The sequence below is a fragment of the Apium graveolens genome, chromosome 4 (genome assembly GCF_009905375.1).
Source record: "Apium graveolens cultivar Ventura chromosome 4, ASM990537v1, whole genome shotgun sequence".
Taxonomy (NCBI): Eukaryota; Viridiplantae; Streptophyta; class Magnoliopsida; order Apiales; family Apiaceae; genus Apium; species Apium graveolens.
Genome location: NC_133650.1, coordinates 26,643,515 through 26,665,713, shown reverse-complemented (window position 1 = coordinate 26,665,713; position 22,199 = coordinate 26,643,515). Strand labels below are relative to the sequence as shown.

Genomic DNA, 22,199 nt, shown 5'->3' with positions numbered 1-22,199 from the left:
AGTTCTAGTAGACATAAATAGGGGGAGATTGTTAGGAATATGTGTATTAGTTTGATGATAAGTTAAGCAAAACACTTAAGTAGAAATCTAGTGTTTGTAGCCTCAACGGATAAGACCATCTTGGCTATCCGTTGAAGGAGTAGCTTTACTTAGCAATAAGTTTAGTATTGTAGCACATTTCACTCTCTGGTATCAAGCTGTAATTCTTAGATGTTGTTAGGAAATAATCAGTCATGTTGACTACTAATGGATGTACAAATAGGAGGGCTAATTGTAAATATTTCATGCCTTGTAATTTTGTATAAGTGAAGAAGTGTCAACGGATATTGAAGACCTTCAACGGATAAGAAACAATGTTTCAGCGGATAATATCCATCAACGGATAAATGCTTCAACGGATAATATCCATCAACGGATAAGTGCTTCAACGGATAAAGACTTCAACTGATAATGCATCAACGGATAAAGCTTCAACGGATAAAGCCTCAACGGATAAGGCATCAACGGATGAAAGCTTCAACGGATGCTTAGTTCATTAGCAGTTGATAGTGACAATTCACAAGCTGAAAGAGGCACATGGATTGATAGAGACATACTGGAATGTGGAAGCCTCTAGGAGGAATCAAGAAAATGCAGCATTTCCATTCTGATGCAAACAAGGAAGTATTCAAAGATTTACAGATTACTCTAGATTGCATTGGATAGAGAAATGAAGAAGAAACATGTGAAGAATCTTTTCAATTGTATTTTACAGTTTGTCTTCACTTGTAAACTTGGTGATATATAAACCAAGTAGCAGCTAGTAATTAGATATGAATTTTCCTTGAGCTGTTTAGAAATATCAAAAGAGAAAATCATCTAGTTTGTATTAGGAAGCAGCTGTGATTCAATTCTTTGAATTACAGATTTTCTGAAATAACACATCTCTGGTGGAACAACAAATCCACCAGAAAAGTTTTTTTTTTAAAGTTCTTTGTGTTCATTACATTTGTGTTTGAATATATATCTGTCTGCATCAGCTTCAAGCAATTCACACACATTTGATCACTCAAACACTTAGCCTTAGAAACTGCTCAAAACTTGAAAAAGTTTTAAGATTTACATTCAACCCCCCTTCTGTAAATCTCATTGTTAGTCCACTGGGAATAACAGAAACTCATATACCATGTCAGCAAGATTCTATATGGGGCTGAGTTGAACTATTCCACTACATAAAATTTTGCTTTAGCATTGATTATGGCCTCAAGGAAGTTGTGTCCTTACTTCCAAGCTCATAAGATTGAGGTATTAACAAATCAGCCTTTGAGAAACATCATTCACAGTCCTAAAGCCAGTGGAAGGCTAATCAAACGGGCCATTGAGCTCGGGGAATTTGATATTAAGTATAAGCCTAGAACATCGATCAAAGCTCAGGCTTTGGCTGACTTCGTGGTTGAATGTACCATCACCAACCAGGTTGTCCGGGGGGGGGGGGAGGAAGATACATACCAAGACATGGATGGAGAGAAAAGGATTGAGAACAAGGAGTTCCGGGTGCTCTATTTCGATGGCTCATCAAAAGCAAATTCAAGTGGAGCTGACTTGGTTTTACAAAGTCTCGATGGATTCCTTATTGAATATGCCATGGAGTTAGACTTCCCTACTACGAACAACGAGGCAGAGTATGAAGCCTTGATAGATGGACTTGGCCTAGCGAGAACATTGAGAGTCAAAAACTTGAAAGTTTGTGGAGACTCGAAACTTGTGGTTTCCCAGGTCAATGGAGAATTTGAGGACAGAGATGAAACCATGTCCAAATACGTACGGCTTGTAAGAGCTGTAATGACTCAGTTTGACAAATGTCACGTTGAATACATCCAAATGGAGGAAAATTCTAAGGCAAATGCATTGTCCAAGTTTGCCTATTCAGAGATCGAGAATAGTTCTAGAAGTGTGTACTTCTGTGTTTTGAAGAAATAGAGCATTGATGTTAAGCTGGTTGCGCTCATTGAGCTTGGAGAGTCTTTGATTGACCCCATCAAGGCTCACCTACAGACCGGGTGGCTCTAGTTGGGTTTAAAAAAAAAGTAGTATGAATAAAATAGATACAAAATTAATCCCGTAATTATATAATCCAAAGTACCTTACCAAATGGTCAATAATCAAATTTTTAATATTTCAGCGTACAATGTAATGATATTTAATTTTTTATTTAAAAAATGTTTATTAATTAAAATTAATAAATAACATAGAAAGAATTAAAGTTTAAAAATTAGAAGAAATTACCAGGTTCCATTTAATTTTATTTCGCTTTTATCTTGAGTTATACAAATAAAATTTTGACGATTTTACAGCCCAAATGATGTTCACAAACAATTGTTTAATTTGAGTAATGGTTTAAAAAGTATAGTCCAATAAAATTATACAGAATCTGAAGAAAAAAGACAGTTACGGATATTGTATTAATATTTTATTCAATATTCAATTTAAAAAATATCCAATTAAAAGTTACCTTTTTATTCAAATATTCGAAAAGGATGTTTACTTCCTTTTGGTTTAAATAATTAGAAAAGTAGAATATTTTATTCAATTTAAGATACCTACTTATTGTTAGTTATAGAATATTTATTTATTTTTTTAAATCCAATGACTACCGTCTATTTATTTAAATATCTATCAATCCTACATTGGCCATCAAGGATAATAAATACCGAAATGTTAAGTAACCAACTAATCTAAAATTTTAAGGTGTTAAAGGAAGTTACAGCTGAATTTATATTCTAATATTTATTATTTATAAAAATATTATTTGAATTTTTTCATATTTATATACCAAATCATTGTACTCGATAATTAATTATTTGTTTAATTTTATACCATATTTACTTGTCGTATAACAAAATTACTGGCTCGAATTTAGCAAAAAAAAAATACCGGCTCTCTACTTACCGTGTATGGGACGGAGAGGTACAATATCTTGGAACGTCTATGCTAAATTCATTTTCTTATTTTGTTGTTTGACCGTCTACATTATATACATGTACTCTATTTTTTGCTTAACACCAAATTATATTAATACTAGCGCATGAAAAATTTACAGGAAGAGTTAAAAAGTTGGAATATGCACTACTATTCAAGAAAAAGAAAATGATATGATATACTAGCTTGATCTTGAGGACATTAAAAATAATATTATGTAAATTTTTGAGAGTACTTGTTTACTCTTCGTTTAGAAGATATACTTTTAATGAAAGAAATTTTATTAGTCCTAATTGTATTCTTGATTTATATGAATATGAATATGAAAGAAATTTTTATTCTTGTCAAAAAAGAAAAAGAAAATGAATATGAATTTTCGAAAGAATATCCAGTTAAAAGTTACCAATTTTGTTCGTATAGAATATAAAAATTATAATAAATTACCTGAAACACAATCTCGGAGATATCTTGGCTGTATATTATGCACTTTAACACAACACAGGTTGTTAGAACGTTCTAGCATTTTGATATGAAGAAGCAAAAGATAGCATGGCAGTGGCAGCAGCACGGCAATAACAAAAAAATAAAAAGATGGTTGTCTTTTGTGGCAGCAATGACAGGGGTCATGGTTCTAGCAGCTTGGTGTTTCACCTCTAAGGCGTCACTGAAGGTTAAGGATTATCCATCTGGTCACACATTTTACGATGATCCGAATCTCAGCTATTTAATTGGAGACTCTTTCGAAAACTGGGACGAAAAACGTGCAGAGTGGCTAAAGCATCATCCTCGATACATCGATGGAGCAGCAAACCGAGTGCTGTTGCTGACAGGATCACAACCTTCACCCTGCGAAAGTTCGGTTGGTGATTATTTTCTTTTGAGGCTATTCAAGAATAAGGTTGACTATTGTCGAATTCATGGCTATGATATCTTCTACAACAATGCAAACCTTCACCCCAAGTTGGACAAACATTGGGCCAAACCAGCTGCAATTCGGGCCTCAATGTTAGCACATCCAGAATCCGAGTGGATATGGTGGGTGGACGTGGATGCTGTTATAACTAACATGGAGTTTAAGATACCTCTGGAGAAGTACAAGGATCACAATATTATATTAGATGGACTGCCTGATGAACTCTTTGAAAAACGTAGTTGGGTCGGGATTAATTCTGGAGTTGTTCTATTCAGGAACTGTCAGTGGACCTTGGAATTTTTGAATGCATGGGCATCAATGGGTCCGATAAGCCCTGATTCCGAAAGGTGGGGTCAAATTTTTGTGTCAACGTTCACGGATAAAACGGACCCAAAATCAACAGACCAGTCAGCTCTGGGTTATATGCTACTGGAACAATATGATAAATGGGGTAGCAAGATTCACCTGGAGAATGATTATTGTTTTCAATGCTATTGGGGGATGGCTTTGGATTGGTTTAAGAAGGCGACCGACACGTATTCGAGTATTGAGATGAGTGTGAGTGAATTGAAGAGGAGATATGCAGAGCTGGATACACAGAGTTATGGTGAGTTGAGAGAAATATATTTGAAACAAGGTGGCTATAGGGAAAAAACAGGGAGAAGGCCATTCATCACGCATTTCACGGGGTGTTCGCCATGCAGAGGAAAGCATAATCCGATTTATGACGGAGATTCTTGCAGGGAAGGAATAGAAAAGGCTCTTAATTTTGCAGATAATCAAGTGCTTCGTAATTTTGGATTTGTCCGTCCTGACTTGACCAACGCTTCCTCTCCTGTTTATCCATTTGATGTAACGGCTTATGATTGAATTATATGAAATCCGTAATTTTATTTTAAGAAATGCTAAGATAGTCGAATTCGTTTCTCAAACCGTTCTAATGCTGAGTTGTCACAATATTATTAATTATTTTCTCGTAAATGAAAAGGGACCCTTCGTGTATAAAAATATGACTATCATATACAAAAACAGGACACGTGCTATTGAGATATATTGTTGGATTCCAATACGAGTCACGTGATATTACTCTATTTTTTAATAATTAGCTCAAAATCCCATGTAATTAACATCTATTTAACCGTGTGTGTGAGAATTGAGCCAGAACTTATACGCTATGAGATAAATCGTTATCACTTTTCTTATCGCTCTCGTATGTGTCTCATCGCTTTCATATGTGTCTCATCACCCTCGTATGTAAAATCCATAATCTAATAGTGCATAAATCGGCATGAAATTGAAGACATCAAAGATATTATAAATTTGATCGATTCGTTAACCGATTTTTCTTATGATTTATTCAGATATGGACGAATCTATGAGAAAGGCGATGGGAGAGCCTGTTATAATTTATCCGGGGACAAGCAAACCTATGAGAGAGTGGATCGGAGAGCGGCGAGAAACGTGAATAAAAAAGAAAAAGAAGAATCGGAACTGAGCGAATATTTCTAAAGGTATGAATAGAAAGTGTTGGTTGAATCTTTTATTAGATTAGAAAAAATGGAGAATTATTGATACAATTCTAAGCATGTTCTATTACAAATTATTATTTCATACTATATAAATTACTTGTTTCTCGTTAAATAAATCGAGCAAAATATTTATAAAATTACGGTGTTGGTGTTTTTATTCTGCCTGTTCGAAAAAATGCTCATAAAAAGTTTTCATATATTTAATAAATTTAAAGTTTTTCGGGCTTTTTCCATTGCTTTCTTTTTAACGGTTTATAAAAGTTATGGTATGCGAATTTTTTCACAAGGTCCGTCACTAAATTTATCAAAGTACGGCGTTTACTACAATTCGGTAATACAATTAGTTAAAGTAAATCTTGGATCTAACATAAATATTACAGTAAAAACCACTTGTAATCCACAAAATCTCCGTGTATCCATTCGATATCACGATCCCCAATATAATCTCAGAAAACATTTTTTGCTATATGTCAAATGTAAATCCGTAAAGATTTCGTTATTACCTATTTTAATAAAAATCGATCCTTCTAGATACACCTATCGTTTAATGCCCCCTGCATTTCTTCTCCTTCGAATAGTACTCCTCAACTTAATCACTCAGATAAGTCAAAAAGAATCAATAACAAATATGAAATATCTAAATAATTTACTAGATTTCCTATCCACCAACTAATAAAGTGAATTTAAATGTTTTAATCATTTAAAGACATTGATTCCCATCTATTAGCGAGTCCGAAAACAATTTATATAGCCCCTCATGTTCATCCCAAAGCAACATAGATTAATCACAACAATTCATAAGTATAATTCACCATGACATCTGCTAGAAAGACAAGCATTTCTCCTTTTCAAAAAAAATTGCAAGCATTTTTAGCTGCAATAATTGGGGCCGTGCTTGTTGCAGGTTGGGTTTATACTACTGCACCAGCTCTGTTTCATTTCTCTGCTACATTAGTTGATCACCAAATTAAGCATGTATCACATAAACTCGATTTTTATATTCCGGGTCATACGTTTTACGATGATCCGGATTTTAGCTATTCTATTACAGATCCTGTTAAAGATTGGGACCAAAAGAGAGGTGGGTGGCTAAAGCAAAATCCAGTGTTTGCTTCCAGGGGAGTGAATAAAGTTCTGTTGGTGACAGGCTCGCAACCGTGGCGCTGCGAAAGTTCGCTTGGTGATTATTTGCTTTTGAGGCTTTTTAAAAACAAGGTTGATTATTGTCGCATTCAAGGCTATGAAATATTTTACAACAATGCTTTTCTTGAAACAAGGATGAACGATCATTGGGCCAAGCCTGCTGCTATTAGAGCCTCGATGATGGCGCATCCCGAGATGGAGTGGATCTGGTGGGTTGATTCGGACGCTGTAATAACAGATATGGAATTCAGGTTGCCTCTGGAAAAGTACAAGGACTACAATCTTGTTGTGAACGGATGGCCTAATAAAATTTTTAACGAACGGAGCTGGCTCGGGCTGAACTCTGGAGTCGTGCTCTTCAGGAATTGTCAATGGACAATGGATTTTTTGAGTGCATGGGCTTCGATGGGCCCGATTAGCCCTGATTATGAGAAGTGGGGAAAGATTTTTAAGGCAACGTTTCAGGACAGAAATGAAGCAAGATCCTCGGATCAGACTGCTATGGTTTATTTGGTGTTGAAACACAACGATACGTGGGGTGATAAAATTTATTATGAGGATGATTATTGTTTGCAATGTTATTGGGCTCGAAGTATGCAAAAGTTTAAGAAAGCCACACAATTGTATGTGGATATGGAGAAGAATGTGACTGAGCTGAGAAGGCGGCACGCAGAGGTGGCCACACAAAATTATGGTGGATTGAGAAACAAGTATTTGGAGGAAGGGGGCTATGGAAAATTGACAGGAAGGCGGCCGTTTATTACACATTTTGTCGGGTGTTCGCCGTGCAGTGGAACTAATAATCAAAAATATTCAGGACAGGATTGCACGCAAGGATTGGAAATGGCTATGAATTTTGGTGATAATCAAGTTCTTCGTACTTTTGGATTTGTTCGTCATCAGCTCGAAAACACTACCAGATGGGTGGTCCCCTTACCATTTGATGCACCCGGGGAGATGGACATCGAATTTCCCAATTAGTAAACATATATCCTGTAATGAGAATTCATATTTGTATGCACTAGAGGTTTGTATTTGTAAGCACCTGGCTTGTAGTCGGGTCATACAGTTATTATTGGCTCTATTTGCTTATGAAGGTGATTATGTTTATGCATTCTAATGATAATTAATATATGTAGCGTGATTAAAGATGCATAAAAAGCCGGGCCCGAAAATCTAGTCCGGCCCGATTCAATCAAAATCCGGTCAAAATCCGGCCCGGGCATAGGGCCTTGACAGACCCTATATTTTTAGCAAAACCCGGCCCCCGGCCCGGCCTGGTTAAAAACCGGGTTTCGGCCCGCCCGACACGATTAAAATCCCGAAAAAACTCTGTTAAAATCTGATTATTTAAATATATTTTTTAAAATATTTATGAATTCACATTTATTATCAAATATAAATAATACTTTAAACACATATATATTTACATATTTGTTTGTTATTAATAATATTATTTATATACTTTATTTCATAACTAATGAAAATAATGGATATCAATGATAAAACATATTATTCAATAAACACGTTTATTTTTTGCCGAACTTAAATGTTTTCAATGAAGTAATGTTTTCATAAAATATTCTATGTAAACTAATACATTTTTACGTTGATCTAGTTGCTAACATATGTAGTCTTCGTAATTTCTAATAAAACTTGATCCGATTTAAATTAGAAAAAAGTCCGGCTCGATCCGATCCGGCCCGAAAAAAATGAGATAGTTGATTAAATATTAAAACTAGTCCTATAAACCAACTAGTCCTATAAATTATAAAACTTTGATTTAAATATGGGGATAAAGTTAACTATAACTAACCGGTAGCCAATCTAGATAAAAAAATAATATATAAATAAAAAATTGTAATTAAATAAATTTATGTCTAATAAAATTATACATATACTGTATTAATCTAAAATGAGAAAATTGATAGAATCAATAAAATTAATAAAAATATTTTATTATTGTATTTCGTTCTGACTCAAGAAACTATATTTACATATGAGACAAAAAAATTATTATTTATATTTTTATATGATCTAATATTTTAACAAATTTAATTATGCATAAACATTTTAAGCATGGAATGCTGAATCTCGGATATAAAAACTTGAATAATATTATTGTGAATTCACATATAATATCAAATATTTATAAAATATATTTTAATTTATAGGTTTAGATTAAATTTATCTTATATTAAAATATTGATAGGTGTGAACATATATTATATACGAAAACTACACTTTATAAAATATAGTTAACATTAGTCAATATTTTCAAATTTTTGTTAAGTTAGTTGGGTTTATTTAAGAAAAAAATAAGTTAGATGGTTAAATTGCAAAAAAATAAAAAAATTGTTGGATTTTTAATCTAATAGCTCTCAACAAAAGTTGGACAAATTTAAATATTTTAATTATATTTAATATATTTTGATAGTGTTTGATATATTAGTCTTATCTTTCTTTATAATACCCGAGTTAACCAATCAGACATACTAAAATCTTAAGGTGTCTAAAGAAGCCTTAACATTATCTTATTCCTCCTCAGTCGTACGATATGCAGGAGATGTTTGACTTTAGCATCTTTCATGATGGATTCCAGATCTTAGCTATGTAATCCTTCTTTTCTTTGTCAACCATCTTTGCAGCCTCACAAGCAACATAAACAACTAGTTTCTTAAACTTGTATGGACCATCATAAATCATGTTCAGATATTCGGGATCTGTAGCCTCTAGACACATAATTATCTTCACTTGCTAGATAGGATATTCATTCACTTTCAGAATTGGAACTTTGATGGTTTCATATCTGCTCATGTTTTATTGATTTGATTTGTGACTGGTGGTGGTTGTATTTGTTCAGTTTCTTTGTCTGTCATTATTAATTATTTTCTGGATCTTAAACTGTTTGTATCAACAACAGGCTCTGGTACCAATTGTTAAGCGTCAAAATAATATTTAACTACCAAATCGAAATTAAGAACTCAAATTCAAAGAACAAATTATGTATTAATGATAAAAACTGTTACAAAACTCTCTCAAAGAAAGAACAGATTTTTTTGAGAGCTGCTAGGTTACACACATGATATTTTAATTAATCGACACCTATAATATTAACAACTATATAATCAATCTAAGATATGATATACATGAAATAAGGAGTTATGATACATATCCAACTATTGATTGCTACAAATAAATTAACTCCTATAGCAACATATCTTATGCAGATCAAGTCTTCTAGTCAGATTCAATCTCTTCCTGAAGTCCAGTTTTGACAGATGCTGATAGATAAATACTGATCATAAACTCTGATATGTCAAATATTGATACGCTCGATAACCTCTGTTATCTTCCAGTCATACACTCTGATGAGAAACTCTGATAGTTATGTACTGATATTATCAATTTCATCTAACACATTGAATATGAGAGTTATTATAAGAATGATATTGGTTTACATTTAAAGGAGAGCTAGTGAAAGAATGATATTGCTTTTTACAAGTCACTTCTATTAGGCCATCCAAATTTTAAATAGAACAATTAATTCCTATCTTTTCCTATTAAATGAGATAAAGGCTAATGCAGTTCTAAAATCACATGATACATGTACTTTATAAATATCCTCATATGTTATGGACTTTAATTTCCATCTAGTAGTACATATGGAATACTATTTCCTACCAAAGTCTACAAATATTGCAAACTGTCGATAAAAGCAAAATATTTAGAATATAACGATAATGACTTAAACACTTTTATACCCAACCTAAAAATCTTTAAACCAAATTTGGAGATATTTTGTACAAATATTGGTATAAATAAGTCCTGGACATTCCTAAAATGATCTTGCACATATAAAACTTTTTACATATCTAAACTAATAATTATGGAATAAATTCTTTGTTGTTAAACCTCTTGAATAATCAATTAAAGACTCCAATAGTTAAACCTCTGAGTGTAATAATCAATTGTTCTTATAACAAAATCTCTCCATCTCTATCTTTCACACAAAATTTCTAGCTCTTTGTATTAATTTATTACAACTAATTATCTAAGCTAAATTCCTTATGCATATTTTATTTAAAATTATACCTCTACCAAATATGTAACAATACTAAACATATAACTTGATTAGTCCGTTTATCCATCATCATATTATTTCCTCGACAATACATAAACCCCCATTAAAACTCCCTCCATCCATCTCCCCCACCCACACAAAGTTTTTAGATTCTTGTATCAACTCATCACAATTCAATATTTGGAATAATATTACTATGAAATATGTATTAATGCGATATATAAATAGTTTCTTATTGCACATACTGGTATATAATGAGTATAAATCTTGATCATTTTTTTAAAAAAAAGGCTACATAAGTTCTTCTCTTTACGGGGTGACCGGTTTGAAAATACTTCATAACCGAGATTAAACAACATGCAAGACTTTGCGAGTTATTTCAAATAAAAGGAATAAAATAAAACATTTTGGGGATCCTTTCATGTTAGCTTATCTGACATGATATTACAAGTCATGTTTTTGAGAGGTTTTAACTCCACATCCAATAACCTCAAATTGTTGACACTTGTTACAGTGGTCGGTAATAGGTTTACTCTGTTTTGTTAAGATTTCCCTAGCTTAATCACCTGTACAATTAATGGTGGCTTCTTCTAACAATTTAAGATTTTAAAAGTCTTATTCATCTATCATGTATTAAGCTCCAATTTAGAAGGGGTCTTGAATTTGCGTATTCTAAATATTCTCAAATTAATTATCTTCTTAATTGTTATGGTGATTTGACTTAGTGACAAAGTTAGTAGTGTTTCTTTTGCTTCAAAGGTTTCCTAGATCAATTACCTATCTACTTCGATGAATGTGAAGTGCTAAAAATTTCCAGTGGAGAACACCCGCAATATCATAAAATTCTCTGTAATTAAAAAATTTAGATGATTGACATGTCTTTGTTTTAGTTGAAATAGAAATTACCATTTTGAGTTCTTTTTGGAAGCTTGCTTCCTTTGGCAAGGAGTTTTTGATTACATGCATCAGGGGAATTTTCTACTGTAAATTTCTCGTACCCTTGACCTATTGGGATTGCGGTTCTAATATTTCATGTTTCTTTCACCGCTCTTGCATTTATGGTTGCTGCTCCACGGACCACAGACAACTGCATTATATATTCATTCATATCTAAATTAAAAGAATTTTTAATATTTACTATAGTTATGATATTTCTCATTTATAATACTATTAACACATATATGTGTGATCACAGTGATTACTTAATATTTTCCCGATAGTCTTAAGATTATAGTGCAAACGATTGAGTTTGAAGTATAGGGAATAAGATAATACATCAAAAAAATAACAAAAGAAGATCAACCAATTTTTATTCAAAAAAATTAGCAACTTAAATCAAGAAAATCAACCTAATTAAATCAATTACATATGCCAAATTAATAGAAGAAATCAACAAACATATTTTATAAAAATCAACCTACCTTCGATGATCTCGAGGTGTACAGGTCTTTCAACTTCATACATTTTTGTTGAAGTTTTATTAAATTTAGCATGTGCTAGTGATAACATGTAGAAAATTTATTCTATAATCCACATACTGTGCACAAATTGTTTGATTGGTCTTACATTATAGAAGTACTTTCACATGTTAGTGTTTAGTTAAGAGCTTTAAACTAATCGGAATTTAAAGAAAGTCTACTTTATCACTGATTTTTATGTGCTTTATCATATTATTACAATAAGTCAATAACTCCATAAACAACTACAAATTTGCATAATAATTAACCTTTTTTACATAACATGCCTAGAGCAAGTTACAATTAACCTTTTTTACATAACATGCCTAGAGCAAGTTACCATTGTACTTGAAATTTTTTCTCTTGTAGTCAATTTTTCTGTCAATTCTTCATTTGGATCAGGTGTTTCTCCCATCAGTTGGCATCTTAATTACTCTTAGAAAATTACAAATACTTGTTCTTTCAGGTTTAGGAGCCAGTATTTATTAAAAAAAGGTTTAGGAGCCAGTACAAGCTTTGAGGGCTTGCATTGCATGTAAGTTTTGAACATTACATATATAGATATGTAAATTTATAGAATGAGTTCCGATAATAATCTTGTAAGAAAGTCAAGTGTCAAAAGAAAATAATCTAATGTCCTATAAAATAAAATCAGAATGCAATTAAGAAGTAAATAGAAGACTATAATTGAAATATCTATTCAAAATATAGAGGATAACATGCAACTGCATTCGTGACTTGGCTAGCATATATTTCTTAGAGGAACTTAATCAAACACTCTATGACATATATTTCTTAAAGGAATTTTATCAAACACTATATGGCACCGCACCTAGCATAAATTGTTTAGAGGAATTTTATTGAACACTCTATGACACTGCACCTAGCATAAATTTCTTAGGGGAATTTAATCAAATACTCTATAAGTTAATTTCTGAGGAAAATTTCATCAAACAATCTAGGACACTGAACAAAACTTCGCTTTAAAACCAACCTTGCTTAAAACCATCAAATTTTTAATGCAAAACATGGAGAAAAGATCAATATAATAATAAGAAAATTGTTATAACAAAAACATAAATGTGTATGAAGCTCAGATTGGATAAATAGGCATCACCTGGCGTGTGGCGTTATGCGGGGTGCGTCTTATTCTTGAGAGAAGAGGTGCGGGAGGCTATTTGCGCAGTTGTGATGCAAAGCCCGGGAAAAGCATCAATAGTTTATTCTGTGCTTGTCGATTGCCTAAATTGATCGAGGAAGAGGGTTCAGGATGATTGCGAAGAGATCGATAATAATATCAATTACAAGGGTGTATCATGTAATAGAATAAGTATGTACATATTATGTTCTTATTAAGATCCATTATCAATATCAATTGGGGAAGTAGGCTATAATTTAAATTAGTATATACTTTAAGGGTAATTAAGTAATTTCAGTAATTACCGACCGCCTGACTAACTGCCCTTCCTTTTGACCCTATTGATAGCACCCCGGAAGTGACATAACCTAAGAACCTCACTAACTATTAAATTTCAGCTCCTACTTGCTCATTTGAATTATAGAGCATCTTTCTGCAGTTCAAAAATTGTTTTTTACAGTACTTAATTATAAAGTATAATGTAACGTAATATGTAAATGATGAATTATAACTCAACATAAAACAGAAACTAGATAAATAATATTAACTGTGAAGCACAGGAAACCTAAAGATGAAGACTGGATAAATACAAAGAATAAAAAAATAGAATTAAAGTTTCAAGTCCGTAATCAGGTCATGGAAATAAGTTCATTAATATGTTCAAGCCTCTCTGAAGAATAAAATGTCAAAGCACTTCTAGTGATAATGAAATGTATTGGTTTGAAGTATTGAAGATCAAGGATTTCAGTGATTGAAGCAATGAATGACCAACATGTCGTATCAGCTCAGAATTGTAAAGAGGATTGAGTAAATCCAATTCAGTGTGAGTCATTTGTGAACCAGACCAGTGGACTAAGTGTCAACACATCAGAAAAGGATTTTCTTAATCATTCAAAAACAATGAGGCTGATATAACTTAGAGTGGATCAAAGAGTAGAAGGAATTAAGCTGAATTAAGAAGATTAGAAAAATGCTTCTAAATCCTATAATTTCCCTTCTAGGCGCCATTGTAGAAAATTCTAAGGCATGGAATAATTTCCCTTCTAGGTGCCATTAGAGAAAACTCTAAAGCATGGAACAATTTCCCGTGCCACTGAAGAAAATACTAAGACATGGGACAGTTTGTACTCTTTGACGCAAGTGAAGTGTGATTCTAAGGCAGGAACACATCCTTTCTTGGCATAAGTGGTTGAAAGATCACCCTTGGCGCAACTGGGATCATATTCTAAGGAACAGAAGATGTTCCTTCATAGCGCAAATGGATGGAAATACTAAGGCAACAAATATGTTATCCTCTAGGCGTAACTTGACTTCACTTTTACACACTCTAGTCGCAACTGGTGACTTTGATTATTCATTTTTACAGAAACACAAATTCAATCAGTATGGATGTAATTAAGCCACGTGATCAGAATGAATTCAATTCATTTAGTTATCTTCCTCAACAACCAACTGTGTCTTTACGAAACTTCATTGAAGGCTCTATTTATTAAGCTTGTAAACATACCGTTACGCTGTTGAATTTATTATAGCTAATCATTTATTTGATTAGAGTGTAACAACCTCAAGGTTTATATTAATAAAATAATATATTCCTCAAATTGTTTTGTGTCTATTTTTACTTCGTACATGTAACGAAGAACTTGAGAAGAATAAAAAAAGAATGTAGGTATTGTATTCAACCCCCCCCCTCTACAATACTTTGGGACTAACAATTGGTATCATAGCTTATTGATTGACATACACATCAAGATCCGGAGAAAGAAACCAAATCAAACAAGTTCTTGAAAAATCTTCTTGAAATTTTTTAATTTTTTAAAAATTCTTAATCTTTCTTTTTTGAATAATAAAAAAATAAAAAAATTCCCCCATTTGATCGAGAAATGAAAGAAAAAGATGATGTTGTTCATTAAAGCTTCAAATCCATTATACATTAAGATATTACTGAATGGTCCTTATGTTTTGATGGAAGTGGTTGCTTAATCGACTACCAATACTAGTGTAGGATTTCCTTCTACATCCACTCCCAGAGATCCGTGCAAATATACGAAACTGACAAGGAGCTGATAAATCCGGACAAAAGCCTTGAACTCATATTAGTGGAATCGATTGACAAATATATGAGTCATCTACTTTTAGGAGGTAATAGTGCAAAGGAATTTTGGGAAACTATTGAGCTGTTAATGGAATGTACCGCTGAAGTCAGAGAAAATAGAATGGATATCCTGACGACTCAATATAAAGCGTTTAAACTACAACCCAGAAAAATACTGTATTCTCTCTTTGAAAGATATGCAAGACTGCTGAGCGAATTGAAGTTACAAGAGAAAGTTTATCCAATATGTGAGTCTAACAGGAAGTTAATGTTGACTCTACCAGTTCACTTGGAACTGAAGAACACATCCATCAGAGAAAGGCTTGACTTCATCACTATGCCCTTAGATGTGATTTATGGAAAATTGAGAACCCATGAATTGAACAAGAACAAAGAGCTATAATTTATTGCCCTGGTTTTGTTGACAGCAAAAGTACGACATTTGCAAAAACCACTGCACTTGTCACTCGTGAACCTGAAACTTCGAAAGTTAAGGTTGCGTAGCTAAAATTTCTCAAGGTGAGCCAGAAGATGAAAGTAAGTTTTATACTCAGGATTAAATTTAGAAGAAAGCCTAACTATAAGTTAAGGGGTTCATGTGAAAGATTTCAGAAATGAAGCTACTCATCAGGGTCAAGCTCCAGAGGAGGGTACAAGTTAAGTTGGGTAGACAAAAGACAAACAAGATATTACAACTGCAATGAATTGGGGCAATTCTGTTGAGCAAGATTGAAGTTGTATGCATAACTCAACAATGCTGGTTTGGATAACTCAACATAGAACAAAGAACTTAAAAATAATCTATGTTCCACTAGAATCCGTACATATTGGTTATTGGGTATATACATGATGACTTTGGTAACTGCAGTGAAGAAGACGTCAACAGAGATCCATATGAAGTTCATTAATATGTTCAGGAAATGGAGAAATGAGGTTGAATTCATTTGAATCAGTTATTAGAATTAGTATGAAGACCTGAAGGATTATATGTGAAGTTTATTGTATCTGGTAGAAGACTTGGCAATGATTTCTAACTTTGAATATTTGTTCAAAGGTGTAAACAACCCCTTACACTTTAATTTCTAAATATAAGAATTATTCCATGAAATTTCTTGTATTTGTTTATTTAGTTTTAAAGTTTTAATATCCGCTGCATTTTTATTGTTAAAATGAAGAACATACATTGACCCCCATCTGTATGTACCTTTTGGACTAACAACTTCGCATCTGAATGCAGAAAGCCAAGGCAGCAAAAGGAAAGAATTCCTATAAAAAGAAAGAAACTTACGAGGATCTATAGGAACATAATGAGAAGTTGAAACCAAAGCTGAACGCGTATATGGTTAAGGAGAAAGGAAGAACATATATTTTGGAAGGAAATAGCTGGGATGATACTGATTCGGATAAAGAGGAAGAGTATGTAAATCTAGCTCTTATGGAAGACTCTGCAGGGGAATCACCACAATCATCTCAGGTTCCTAAACTTACCACTATTGATATGTCTGAATCTGAATACAATCTACAATGTATGAACTTACTTTAGAATTGTATAATGTTCATACAAGCATGCTTGCATATAAACTTGAAAATGATAAGTTAGTTCTTAAAGTTAAAAGTTTGACATCTAGGAATGAAGGACTAGAATTTCTTGCCGTTGCCTTAGAAGACCTTAAGCAGAAAAATGAGTACCTAGAGAATAAGGTCAAGTGCAATGCAGACATAGAAGCCATTCTTAGAACCCAAATTGCTGATTTATACTAGAAGTTACAAGCCTTTAAGAATGCAGCTTTGACTCAGAAGGAGATAATAGAGTCATAGGTTTAAGTCTAAGAAATTAATAGGACTTGATTATTCTAAGTTAGCATGTAAGAAAAATGTTGGTGTATCAGAGACAAATGTGTTTATCCCTGAGAAGGTACCATATGTTATTAAGGATGTTGTATCTTCGCTGTTCGTTGAACCTGTTTCATAACCTTTAGATGAAGTAAGTTTGTTAATCAATAAGGAATTGGTTGCTGAGGATAAGAAGAAGGATAAGGTAGAGGTATCCCCTAAGACCCCTAAGATTTCAGTTAGTAAGGAAAAACCCAAAACTGACCAAGGTAACAAGATGGATAAAAAAGAACCAGATACACTTAAGAAATTGGATACCATAGATGACTCTAAGACTGATGAGAGTGTTAAGGTTAAGTCTAAGAAGAACATGAATAGAAAGGTAGGTGTGAATAAGAAGTCTAATCTGGAATCTTCCTCATCTACATCTAGAAAATTGTGTAATAAATGTAATTCTGCAGCACACTTTACACATGCATGCACTAAGGTTAAAGTAGAATCTGTTGCATCTTCTAGGATGCCTGCCATGCCTAGCATGCCTAATTTTCATGAACCCTGTGGCATAGCTGGTTGTATGCCATGTGCATTTGTTACCATGTCTGAGTATTTTAAATCATTTCATGCAACTTCTAGCACTTGCACTGACACTAAGACAAGCATGAGTAATGAGCACACACATGCAAAGACTATAGTACCTTATTTCTTTAAATTTGACAACATAGACGTCAAGACTAGCACTGAGAAGGAAGCAGTCAAAGTAAAAGCTAAGCCTGTTAAGGTTAAATCAAATTTTGATCTTGTAACTACTTCTAAACCTCCAGGACCCAAGCAAGCTTGGGTACTAAATTCTTCTTAATAAATATGTGTTTGCAGGGTACGGTACGAAAGAAAAAGATCATGTGGATTCTGGATAATGGGTGTTCTTAACACATGACAGGTGAAAAGTCCATGCTCACATGTGTGGTTGAGAAAGTTGGACTTATAGTTACCTTTAAAGATGACAGCAAAGGATTTACTACATGATATGGAAATTTGGAAATTAGAAATGTCATCATTGAGAACATCTCTCTTATGGAAGGATTAAACCATAATCTTCTGAGTGTTAGTCAATTTTGTGATAAAGGATATAATGTTGATTTCAGACCAGAATAGTGTTTGAGCTCTCACTTGAAAGATGAGAAGCTTGCTTTGCAGGGAGTAAGAAAAGGTAATTTGTTCATAGCTGACTTGAGTTCTATCTGTGATGGCGTGATAAGGTGTTTCTACAACAAAGCTTCATTAGAACAAAGTTGGTTATGGCACAAGAAGCTCTCACACTTGAATTTCAAGACAATGAACTCACTGGTAAAGAGGGAGTTGGTGAGAGGTTTACCACATATAGAATTTTGTCAAGAAGGACTCTATAGAGCATATGAAAAAGGGAAGTCAAAGAAAGCATCACACAGAAGCAAGGAAATGACGAGCATAACCGAACCTCTTCAGTTAATTCACATGAATTTATTTGGTCCACTGAATATGTTATCACTATCAAGAAAGAAATATGCTTTAGTGATAGTCGATGACTACTCAGAGTACACATGGGTGTTGTTCTTATAATTAAAGGATGAAGCACCACATATGATTGTTGATCATATAAAGAAGATTGAAATGGAAGTAAAACTACATGTCAAGAAGATCAGATCAGACAATAGGGAAAATTCAAGAATGCATTTCTTAATGAATTCTGCATAGAAAAGGGTATTTTGAGACAGTATTTAGCACAAAAAACCCCACAGCAAAATGAAGTAGTAGAAAAGAATAATCGTACCTTGGTGAAGCATAAAGGACTATGGTAAGTGAATCAAAACTTTCTACCTACTTTTGGGCTGAAGCAGTCAACATAGCGTGTTATACTCGGAATCGTACCCTGATTAATAAAGATCATGACAAGACTCCTTATGAGATCATCGTTGATAAAAGACCAACACTAAAATACTTTCATGTGTTTGGATCTAAATGCTTTGTGCTTTAATAAGGAAATGAGCATCTGGGAAAGTTTGATGCTAAATCAGAAGAAGGCATATACTTGGCTACTCTATGGAATGTAAAGCATACAAGTTTTATGTGATTGCTGATCAGAAGGTGATTGAAAGCCTTAATATAATATTCGAAGACACCAACTAAGCAAGCCTGCAAAGAGAAAAGGATTCTGAATCTCTGAAATTTGAGAATCTTTCAGATGATCCTTTATATGAAGACGAACCTGAGATTGCTCGTGTGATACCTATTGTACATGGCAATAATGATCCTGAATCAAGTGGTGACAGGATTGGTAATACAAATCATACAAAAGGCCGTACAAGATTCATTACACACATTAGAATCATCAAGTCATGGTAGCAGTAACTTAGAGGGAGCAGGAAGAGGATCTAAAGTTCACACTCAACATAATACTGAACAAGGGAAAACATCAAGATCTTATCTGCCTAGAAAAAGGGTATGGAACAGAGACCATCCTTTTGAGTTGATCATTGGTGATCCTGACACAGGAGTGAGAACTAGACATGCCACACATAATGAATGTCACTTTCACGGTTTCTCTCAAAAATGAAACTTAAGAAAGTGGATGAGACACTTGAAGATCCAGATTGGGTTATTTCTATGCAAGAAGAACTCAATTAGTTTAAAAGGTAGAAAGTTTGGAAGCTGGTACCCCGACCGAAAGGCAAAATAGTGTTTGAAACTAAAATGAGTATTCAGAAACAAATTGGATGAAGACGGTATTGTAATGAGAAACAAGGCTAGACTAGTAGCTAAAGGTTACTATCAAGAAGAGGGAATAGATTATGATGAAACCTATGCTTCAGTAGCTAGGCTTGAGGCAATCATGATGTTTCTGGCATTTACAGCACATTCAGACTCCAAATTTTATCATATTGATGTGAAAAGTGCATTCCTAAAGGAAGTTAGAAGAAGAAGTGTATGTGAAATAACCTCCAGATTTTGAAGATCCAAATCTGATGGAATTTGTATACTTTCTATTCAAAGCTCTCTATGGTCTCAGGAAAGCACCAAGGACATGGTATGATACTCTCTCAAAATTTTTACTTGAAAATGGTTTTACTAGAGGTGTTATAAATGAAACTCTGTTTCCTAAAATGCATAAACTGACATGATATTAGTGCAAGTAGATTTTGATGACATTATATTCGGTTTCACTAATGATGATCTTTACAAGAGATTTTATAAGCTAATGCAGAGTAAGTATGAAAAGAACATGATGGGATAGTTGAACTATTTTCTTGTATTACAAGTGAGTCAAAGGAAATATGGGATATTCATTTGTCAATCCAAGTACATCAGAGAACTTCTCAAGAAGTACAATCTGGAATATTCAAATCCGGTAAAAAGTCCTACGCCAACAACTTCTAAGCTTGATCATGACAAAACCGGTAAGAAGGTTGATATAATAAGCTATAGAGGTATGATTGGCTCATTATTGTATCTTACAGCAAGTAGGCCATATATTAGTTTGCAACATGCTTATGTGCTAGGTTTCAAGATAATCCTAAAAAGTCTCATCTTATAACTATTAAACGGATTTTAGGTATCTTACGGGCACTCCAAATCTTGGTATTTGGTACCCTAAAGGTACAGGTTTTGACCTTATTGGCTATACATATTCAGATTTCGCAGGTTGTAAAAATTGATCAGAAAAGTACTTCAGGATGCTGTCAATTTTTTTGAAGAAGGTTGGTAACTTGGCATAGAAAGAAGCAGCATTCAGTATTCACATCAACTGCTGAAGCTGGATACATAGCTGCTGGAAGCTGTTGTGCTCAAATATTATGGATGAGGAACCAACTCTGGGATTATGGTCTGTTGATGTCAAAGATTCCAATATTCTGCGACAACACTAGTGACATAGCAATCTCCAATAACCCGGTCCAACACTCAAGAACCAATCACATTGATATTAAGTATCATTTATCAGAAAGCATGTCACAAGTGGTACTGTGAAATTACATTTTATACCCACAGAGAATCAATTTGCAGACATTTTCACAAAACCGCTTTATGAATCCACTTTCCCGAAGCTTGTTAGTGAACTTGGGATGTTAAATCTTTCTAATTAGTCTAGTTAAAAGCCAATAACTGCAATTTATTTCAAATAAATTCACTTGTTAATAAATGTCAATATTTTTAGGACATGTAGATTTATTTACCATTATTTACTCGTAAATCAAGTATTTGTGTGCTCATATCTAATTGATAAATATTTAAACACATTTATATTTTCAATATATATATGAAAATAATTTAATCTGGTTTAATTAAATTGTGAGTAAAATTATTGCAACATAATTTTTGTACATAAAATTATGATATTATCAATTTAATGCCAGTTATTGTAATTTTATAAACAAAGTTGTGATTTATTAATTTTATGGACTTTAAATAATTTAATATTTAAAAGGATTCACTGAAATTAAAATGAAACAAGCATCATTATTTTATCTCACCAAATATATGATATTGTCAAATTAATGATAATTATTGTATGCTTGTGAATAAAATTATGATAATGTAATTCTAGTAAAATTTATAAAAGATTTACTAGAATTACTGATAAGCAGCACAAATATTATTTGATACCCTTAGAAATAATCTTAAGTGTCCAGTTGCGCCAAAAGATTTTCTCTATGAGCGCAAGTGGCTGTTACTTAGAATTTTTTGAAGTGTATGCCCTCCAAGCGCAACTACATGTTTCCATGTAGGCGCAAGTGGCTTGTACTTAGAATTATTCTAAGTACTTGCACTACTAGCGCAAGTGGAGGACTACACAGTAAGCGCAACTCATCAAAACAATGTTTTCTAAGTCACAACCCCTATAGGCGTAAGTCAAGGTAATCCCCTTGTACGCACACCTACTAGCCTACTATTATAGGCGCAAGTGGTGAACTTGGAAGATTTTATTGTTTTCTCCAACTATATATAGATCTTCTATGTTCACTACTTACATATACACACAAACTACTCACAAGCACTAGTTGAGAGAGAGTACCAAAT

The 22,199-nt window shown here is 33.2% G+C and overlaps 3 protein-coding genes across 3 annotated transcripts; all 3 read left to right on the top strand.

Moving 5' to 3' along the window:
• The first annotated feature begins 1,236 nt into the window (after positions 1 to 1,236).
• LOC141718446 (uncharacterized) lies at positions 1,237 to 1,959 on the top strand. Its single transcript, XM_074520830.1, has one exon. It carries the CDS (start codon positions 1,237 to 1,239, stop codon positions 1,957 to 1,959), a length of 723 nt encoding a protein of 240 aa, XP_074376931.1.
• A 1,528-nt stretch (positions 1,960 to 3,487) lies between these two features.
• Positions 3,488 to 4,741, top strand: LOC141718444 (galactomannan galactosyltransferase 1-like). Its single transcript, XM_074520829.1, has one exon. The coding sequence runs from the start codon at positions 3,488 to 3,490 to the stop codon at positions 4,739 to 4,741; it is 1,254 nt and encodes a 417-aa protein (XP_074376930.1).
• A 1,472-nt stretch (positions 4,742 to 6,213) lies between these two features.
• LOC141718443 (galactomannan galactosyltransferase 1-like) lies at positions 6,214 to 7,524 on the top strand. The gene has a single exon (XM_074520828.1). The coding sequence runs from the start codon at positions 6,214 to 6,216 to the stop codon at positions 7,522 to 7,524; it is 1,311 nt and encodes a 436-aa protein (XP_074376929.1).
• The last annotated feature ends 14,675 nt before the right edge of the window (positions 7,525 to 22,199 follow it).

Excerpts from the sequence above, each read along its gene's own strand:
- LOC141718446 (XM_074520830.1), top strand. The coding sequence starts at position 1,237 with ATGGCCTCAAGGAAGTTGTGTCCTTACTTCCAAGCTCATAAGATTGAG.
- LOC141718444 (XM_074520829.1), top strand. The coding sequence starts at position 3,488 with ATGAAGAAGCAAAAGATAGCATGGCAGTGGCAGCAGCACGGCAATAAC.
- LOC141718443 (XM_074520828.1), top strand. The coding sequence starts at position 6,214 with ATGACATCTGCTAGAAAGACAAGCATTTCTCCTTTTCAAAAAAAATTG.